The sequence below is a fragment of the Ranitomeya imitator genome, chromosome 1 (assembly GCF_032444005.1).
Source record: "Ranitomeya imitator isolate aRanImi1 chromosome 1, aRanImi1.pri, whole genome shotgun sequence".
Lineage (NCBI taxonomy): Eukaryota > Metazoa > Chordata > Amphibia > Anura > Dendrobatidae > Ranitomeya > Ranitomeya imitator.
Genome location: NC_091282.1, coordinates 758448355 through 758457296, shown reverse-complemented (window position 1 = coordinate 758457296; position 8942 = coordinate 758448355). Strand labels below are relative to the sequence as shown.

The 8942-nt window shown below is 45.5% G+C and overlaps 1 protein-coding gene across 1 annotated transcript; it reads right to left on the bottom strand.

Annotated features, from left to right (window-relative positions):
• Window positions 1-836: 836 nt before the first annotated feature.
• Window positions 837-8923, bottom strand: MGAT2 (alpha-1,6-mannosyl-glycoprotein 2-beta-N-acetylglucosaminyltransferase). Its single transcript, XM_069735091.1, has 2 exons — window positions 8661-8923; window positions 837-2693 (listed from the first exon to the last, which is right to left on the bottom strand). Exon 2 carries the CDS (start codon window positions 2399-2401, stop codon window positions 1100-1102), a length of 1302 nt encoding a protein of 433 aa, XP_069591192.1. The 5' UTR covers window positions 2402-2693; window positions 8661-8923; the 3' UTR covers window positions 837-1099.
• Window positions 8924-8942: the final 19 nt, after the last annotated feature.

Here is an 8942-nt window from a genome sequence, read left to right as displayed (position 1 = left end):
AATGCCAAAATGCCTGAAGTCCAGTGTCAAGTACCCACAGTCAGTGATGGTGTGGGGTGCCATGTCAGCTGCTGGTGTTGGTCCACTGTGTTTCATCAAGGGCAGGGTCAATGCAGCTAGCTATCAGGAGATTTTGGAGCACTTCATGCTTCCATCGGCTGAAATGCTTTATGGAGATGAAGATTTCATTTTTCAGCACGACCTGGCACCTGCTCACAGTGCCAAAACCACTGGTAAATGGTTTACTGACCATGGTATTACTGTGCTCAATTGGCCTGCCAACTCTCCTGACCTGAACCCCATAGAGAATCTGTGGGATATTGTGAAGAGAAAGTTGAGAGACGCAAGACCCAACACTTTGGATGAGCTTAAGGCCGCTATTGAAGCATCCTGGGCCTCCATAACATCTCAGCAGTGTCACAGGCTGATTGCCTCCATGCTACGCCGCATTGAAGCAGTCATTTCTGCCAAAGGATTCCCGACCAAGTATTGAGTGCATAACTGAACATTATTATTTGTTGGTTTTTTTGTTTGTTATTAAAAAACACTTTCATTTGATTGGATGGGTGAAATATGCTAATTTATTGAGACAGGTTTTTTTGGTTTTCAGGAGTTGTATGCCAAAATCATCAGTATTAAAACAATAAAAGACCTGACAAATTTCAGTTGGTGGATAATGAATCTATAATATATGAAAGTTTAATTGTAATCATTACATTATGGTAAATAATGAAATTTAACACTATATGCTAATTTTTTGAGAAGGACCTGTAGATCCAGAAGCCTAGTACTAAGAAGCAAACCCTTGACCCATCGGAGGCAGTGACCGACTGTCATTACTTCATATTTGTTTATTCTGAAAAGAATCCATATGGCCGTGTTATATATAATGCAAGTTCCAGAATTAGTATTAAGAAATAATGAGGCAGAAATCAAAGTGTTTTTTATCTTCTCGTCTGATTCTAGGCCGATAGAGACGACGGACAATTATGGAACAACATTTGACAAAAACTGATTATTGAAGTTAGAGCATAAATTTGTATATTCCGTCGTGCGGGACGCCATCGTACAAACTTAGAAAGATGGGGAGGCCTGTATGTTACTGCAGTCTGCGGTAGCTCTTACATAACTCATGGTCTCTAATGTCTCCCCATCCCCCATTTTTCACATGGGGCGACAAAGCCGCCATGGAGTATCGTCTGCTGATTGCCAGGTTTTCGGGAAACAGGTACTGCTGGTTGCCCAAGAACAAGGCTTCTAGTTTGGCACTTTCTGTCGTTGGCTTACAGGATTTCTTATGGTGCATCCCGCAGCTCCCGATGTGATAGATCCTGGGAACCTCGGGCACAATCACTTTCCAGAACTTAGGAAGACAAGTAACAGTCAGGTGCTGAAGGGTCCAGTCCCAGTTATAGTCGTCATAAGAGCAGAAAGTGTCCGTGCACTGGAGGAGTCTCTGGTACGTGTCCCTGCTCATAGTCATACCCATGTTGTGTTCTGTAGACTTCCAGGTCTTCACCTCCACTTTATCTGCTTTCTCAGAGAACGTCTGGAGACGGGCGTAGGTCCCGAGGGTCATGACGTCACAGTCGGGACACTCCTCTATTTTTCGGTTCCACATTTTCTTAAGGACGTAGTAAAAGTCTGGGGCTAGGTAATGATCTTCTTCGATGAACAGGACCAGACCCTTATGGTCTTTCAGGGCCTTGACCTTCTCCCATACAAAATGCAGTTTCCACCACCAGTGATGCTTCGTCTGGGAGAACTTAGCTTCTCTGTAATGTCCGAACGAATCTGGGTATTCAGCATTGATGCAGCTGAGCTTGATGGCATCCTTCTTCTCTATGTCCCTTGGACAATCCTTGGGGTCGTGCCCTGGGAACTCATTAGGGTACAGCTGAATGCTGAAAGGGAAAAAGACCTGAAGCACTTGACAAAAATCTACGCTGGCCACAATCTGGTTAATTTCCGGGGACCAGTAGTCGTGGCTGAAGATCAATAGTACATTCTCTATGCCCTTAGCTCTGCGCAGGGACTCCAAGAGCTGGTGTAAAAACTCAGGGCGGTTGTGCACCTGCACCACTATAACCACGTCATCTAGTGGACGGTTTATGCTTTCTACGTTTTTAATTGTCTGGTCAAAATTGAGTTGGAAAACCACGGACCTGTACACCAAGGTCACGTTATCCACTTCCGGCTTCTGAGCTTTTTCCACCACCGAGTCGTTGGCCATTTTCCTAATCCCTGGAGACACGTGCACCCGGCTGTGTGGTTTCTCCAGCTCCGCTTCTTGCACAAAGTCATTTTTCTTTTGCTTGCCACTGTTCCACAATGCCAAGCCGCAGGCTATCACCACCAGAGCGAGGATGATGACTTTCCTCTTATATATTCGGCACCTCATGATCTGCAGCAATTGAAGGGAAGGGTCGTTGTTGGAAGAACATGCACAGGGCCGGCCTGTGGGATCCTAATCAAAGCCCAGACGGAAACATTAAAAGAACAAATCTCCTTGGCTAACTCATCTTCCCATCTGATGAGGATATGAGTCGCGGCTCCAAGTGGGCGATCAGATGCATCTCTTATCCCCACAGCCTCGCACACAGAGACTGAAGCAGAGCACCGGCTGGGAACAGGCTCCGTGCAGCATCTGCTACATAAGGACACGCAGCTCTCTGTCCTCAGCGCCGCTCCCCCTGCAAGAGAAAGAACACAGTTACATCTGGGAAAGAAAGAAGCATAAATGGACGAGGCAGAAGACAAGCTACATGGAGATCCAGCCGACAGGACACAATCCGCCAACTGACCACGAGAGCAAACTTCAGGGACGGACATCATGGGGGCACAAGACCCTCTGAACTCTAGAATGGTCTCTGGAGACTGAAGCTTAAAAATGTCAATGGGGAGGAGAAACCACAGCTCTAAAATCAGGGTGAGTCAAGACACAAGGACCCCAATGAGGAAGCTTTTCTACCCCCAACACAAAATACAGAAAAGGGGATTAAAAAAAAAATAATAATAAAATATAAATATATATATATAATCTTTGAACACATATCTATTGTCACATCCTTACCCCATTGTAGACAGCGCACGTGAACATTATCCTTACTAGTAACATATATATATTATATATATATATATATATATATATCCCGCCGAGAATTAGTCCCTCCCTACTTCCGTCCAGTCAGTGCCCGGCGCACGCTCCATACTCCCCTCCAGTCAGCGCTGACACAGGGTTAATGGCAACGTTAACGGACCGCGTGATGCTGCGGTGTAAAGCACTCCGTTAACGCTGCTATTAACGCTGTGTGACCAACTTTTTACTCTTGATGCTGCCTATGCAGTATCAATAGTAAAAAGATCTAATGTTAAAAATAATAAAAAAACAAAACACCTGCTATTCTCACCTTCCGTCGTCCGCCGATGCGCGCGCGCGCGGCTGCCACCAGCTTCTGTTTCCAGAGATGCATTGCGAAATTACCCAGAAGACTTAGCGGCAGCAGCGTGCGCAACGGGACAGCTTCGCTGGACGCCAGCGGGTGAGTATATAATTATTTTTTATTTTAATTATTTTATTTTTTTAAGTGATATGGTGCCCACACTGCTATATACTACGTGGGCTGTCTTATATACAGCGAGGCTGCTATATACTACGTGGCCAGTGTTATATACTGCATGAGCTGTGCTATATATTACATGGGCTGTGTTATATACGGCGTGGCCTGTGCTATATACTATGTGGCTGCTATATACATACGCACATATTCTAGAATACCCGATGCGTTAGAATAGGGCCACCATCGTGCGTGTATGTGTGTATTATTTCTTCTTCTCAAATCTGCCTCACAGCAACGAATATTGTGCGAATGTCAACCCTGCAGCCAATCGCTGTCCTCCGCAATGATGGCACCATGGCAAGACCTGACTGGGTCTGCAATACATTACTGCAGCACAGTTCATAATGACTGGCAGAACCAAAGCAGCAACAGTCCTAGAGTGTTGGGAGACTTTTCCTTTAATGTAGTGATGAGCCAGTGGCATCCTCGAGTTTTGACTTGCACTTGTCTCGAGGATGTGGCCTCTTCCTGCTTCCTTCTGAACAGGTTAAAAGAGCCATAGAGTTGAGAAGGTCTAATGTCACCATGATGACAGCCCCAGATATCCTTTCAGAAAGGGAAAGTTTAAAATTTTTAAGATCACACTTCACGTTTTATGGACATTTTTGTGAACAATCCAGAACTTCCCCTTTAAAATGAACCTATTAGTTCTCAGTACAGAGACCAGTAATCTAACATATCACAAATCTGCCCGAGACAAAGAGGCGCTGAAAGGTATCTGGTTCTCGGGAGGTCTAATGGCCTGTACCCGGTACTGTTGTACCCGCAGCAATTGTAGAAATATCAGCAGACTGCACCACTGTCACGGGAAACACAGATTTATGAAGTATGAAAGGTTAATGGCTTCTGGGCATAAAGGTTCCCACCAGCTGTTGTTTATATGAGAATGGCCACAGATACAGAAGATGCCCAAACAGCTCCATTCACACGTCACCACGTGCCAGCACTAACAACGGGTCCTACATTACCAGGAACATCATCTGTATACAGAGATGTTATCAGTCATTGTACAGGAGGAGGAGGCGAGCTGTGACATCACTTATTGTGTATGGTGGATCCTGTGTTATCCACTGTATATAGAGGTGTTATCAGTCATTGTACAGGAGGAGGTGAGCTGTGACATCACCTATTGTGAATGGTGGAACCTGTGTTATCTACTGTATAAAGATGTGTTATCAGTCATTGTACAGTAGGAGGTGAGCTGTGACATCACCTATTGTGAATGGTGGATCCTGTGTTATCTACTGTATATAGAGGTGTTATCAGTCATTGTACAGGAGGAGGAGATGAGATGTGACATCACCTATTGTGAATGGTGGATCCTGTGTTATCTACTGTATATAGAGGTGTTATCAGTCATTGTACAGGAGGAGGTGAGCTGTGACATCACCTATTGTGAATGGTGGAACCTGTGTTATCTACTGTATAAAGATGTGTTATCAGTCATTGTACAGTAGGAGGTGAGCTGTGACATCACCTATTGTGAATGGTGGATCCTGTGTTATCTACTGTATATAGAGGAGTTATCAGTCATCGTACAGGAGGGGGAAGATGTGAGCTGTGACATCACCTATTTTGAATTGTGTATACATGGCTGTTTTCTGACATTGTAAACCTACCTGCGATGATGAGATGGCTGGGAAGAGATCTTTGCAAGAACCATCTGTGTAACACAAGACTTGGCGAAAAGTAAAATATTTCACTGTATTTTTAATCCAGTGACAACCCCCCAAACATTTCTATTAGCCAACAAGGATGTAAAATGGAGAAATGCAAAAAAGGCTTATGCTCAGGTGGACACAGCTGGGTCGGGAGATATGAACGACCACAGACCTAATATTACAATGTGGACTCCAACCTGTGCAAATACTACACATCCTATTATGCGTCAGCAATGTTAGGAGCGGTAGCTTCAAGATATTATCCACTGCTGCACGGTAGGGATAAAAGAAAGTAGAAGAAATCAGTAAGTAAGGAGCTTCATCTAGAAATAAGCTTGTTTACAGTTTTCAACAGCAACCAGCAGAATAGTGAGTGCAGCTCTGGAGTTTAATACAGGATGCAACTCAGGATCAGTAATGTATGTACACAGTGACTGCACCAGCAGAATAGTGAGTGCACCTCCGGGGTATAATACAGGATGTAACTCAGGATCAGTAATGTATGTACACAGTGACTGCACCAGCAGAATAGTGAGTCCAGCTCTGGAGTATAGTACAGGGTGTAACTCAGGATCAGTAATGTAATGTATGTACACAATGACTGCACCAGCAGAATAGAGAGTGCAGCTCTGAAGGATAATACAGGATGTAACTCGGGATCAGTAATGTAATGTATGTACACAGTGACTGCACCAGCAGAATAGTGAGTGCAGCTCTGGTGTATAATACAGGATGTAACTCAGGGTCAGTAATGTAATGTATGCACACAGTGACTGCACCAGCAGAATAGTGAGTGCAGCTCTGGAGTATAATACAGGATGTAACTCAGGGTCAGTAATGTAATGTATGCACACAGTGACTCCACCAGCAGAATAGTGAGTGCAGCTCTGGAGTATAATACAGGATGTAACTCAGGATCAGTAATGTAATGTATGTACACAGTGACTGCACCAGCAGAATAGTGAGTGCAGCTCTGGAGTATAATACAGGATGTAACTCAGGATCAGTAATGTAATGTATGTACACAGTGACTGCAGCAGCAGAATAGTGAGTGCAGCTCTGGGGTATAATACAGGATGTAACTCAGGATCAGTAATGTAATGTATGTACACAGTGACTGCAGCAGCAGAATAGTGAGTGCAGCTCTGGAGTATAGTACAGGGTGTAACTCAGGATCAGTAATGTAATGTATGTACACAGTGACTGCACCAGCAGAATAGTGAGCGCAGCTCTGGGGTATAATACAGGATGTAACTCAGGATCAGTAATGTAATGTATGTACACAGTGATTGCACCAGCAGAATAGTTAGTGCAGCTCTGTGGTATAACACAGGATGTAACTCAGGATCAGTAATGTATGTACACAGTGACTGCACCAGCAGAGTAGGGAGTGCAGCTCTGGAGTATAGTACAGGGTGTAACTCAGGATCAGTAATGTAATGTATGTACACAGTGACTGCACCAGCAGAATAGTGAGCGCAGCTCTGGAGTATAGTACAGGGTGTAACTCAGGATCAGTAATGTAATGTATGTACACAGTGACTGCACCAGCAGAATAGTGAGCGCAGCTCTGGGGTATAATACAGGATGTAACTCAGTATCAGTAATGTAATGTATGTACACAGTGACTGCACCAGCAGAATAGTTAGTGCAGCTCTGTGGTATAATACAGGATGTAACTCAGGATCAGTAATGTATGTACACAGTGACTGCACCAGCAGAGTAGGGAGTGCAGCTCTGGAGTATAGTACAGGGTGTAACTCAGGATCAGTAATGTAATGTATGTACACAGTGACTGCACCAGCAGAATAGTGAGTGCAGCTCTGGAGTATAATACAGGATGTAACTCAGGATCAGTAATGTAATGTATGTACACAGTGACTGCACCAGCAAAATAGTGAGTGCAGCTCTGGGGTATAATACGGGATGTAACTCAGGATCAGTAATGTAATGTATATACACAGTGACTGCACCAGCAGAATAGTGAGTGCAGCTCTGGGGTATAATACAGGATGTAACTCAGGATCAGTAATGTAATGTATGTGCACAGTGACGGCACCAGCAGAATAGTGAGTGCAGCTCTGGGGTATATAATACAGGATGTAACTCAGGATCAGTAATGTAATGTATGTACACAGTGACTGCACCAGCAGAATAGTGAGTGCAGCTCTGGGGTATAATACAGGATGTAACTCAGGATCAGTAATGTAATGTATGTACACAGTGACTGCAGCAGCAGAATAGTGTGTGCAGCTCTGGAGTATAATACAGGATGTAACTCAGGATCAGTAATGTAATGTATGTGCACAGTGACGGCACCAGCAGAATAGTGAGTGCAGCTCTGGGGTATATAATACAGGATGTAACTCAGGATCAGTAATGTAATATATGTACACAGTGACTGCACCAGCAGAATAGTGAGTGCAGCTCTGGAGTATAATACGGGATGTAACTCAGGATCAGTAATGTAATGTATGTACACAGTGACTGCACCAGCAGAATAGTGAGTGCAGCTCTGGGGTATAATACAGGATGTAACTCAGGATCAGTAACCTAATGTATGTGCACAGTGACGGCACCAGCAGAATAGTGAGTGCAGCTCTGGGGTATATAATACAGGATGTAACTCAGGATCAGTAATGTAATGTATGTACACAGTGACTGCACCAGCAGAATAGTGAGTGCAGCTCTGGAGTATAATACGGGATGTAACTCAGGATCAGTAATGTAATGTATGTACACAGTGACGGCACCAGCAGAATAGTGAGTGCAGCTCTAGAGTATAATACAGGATGTAACTAAGGATCAGTACAGTGTCAGTAATTTATGCACACAGTGACTGCACCAGCAGAATAGTGAGTGCAGCTCTGGAGTATAATACGGGATGTAACTCAGGATCAGTAATGTAATGTATGTACACAGTGACTGCACCAGCAGAATAGTGAGTGCAGCTCTGGAGGACAAAGTAGGCATGCTGGGAGTTGTAGTCTTTCAGCCACAGGTTGGAGACCTGGGCTATGAAGCATGGCCACCAAGAATACAATAAGCCCTATACACAGGACCTGGGGGGCGCTCATCCCTAAAAGCACAACCTTCGCAATGTGAACTACAGAGCGCAGCTCCCGAGCCACTTCCTCCAGAACAGGCAGGATGCGGTGGATTTCCCCGGGTGCCCAGCTCGCGTATTCCGGCCACAGGCAGCAGAGCAGGCCGTGCGAGAGCAGAAGATAACAACCCCCATCGTGCTCGCCTCAGCACGCACAGCAGACTGCACAGTGCACACAACGGTCCCATGACGTCATCGCAGAGCCCTCACACGTAACGGGCGAGACTCCGGAGCCCCGCCTCCTGCAGCCCGGTGCAGGGGTCACCTCCTCACCTGAGCCTCCTGCTGCCGCCGTGCTGTCCGCTCTGTGCCTGTGTCCCCCCCACCCCGAGCTCCCTGACCCGGCGCGCCGTCCCCGGACCCGCCTGCTCAACACGCTCATTCGCTCTCAGACGTCGTGACGTGCCGCTGCGGATTGGGAGACACTAAACTGTTATCAGCTGTGGGTGGAGAAGGGTTAAATCACCACGACAGCATATTGGACCACACTCGGGAAGCAGTGCTGACATTAGCCAATGAGGGCTTGGAACCGGGACAAAACGCTTTCCAGTGGAG

Bases quoted from the DNA above. Each gene is read 5' to 3' on its own strand.
- MGAT2 (XM_069735091.1), bottom strand. From the start codon at position 2,401: ATGAGGTGCCGAATATATAAGAGGAAAGTCATCATCCTCGCTCTGGTG.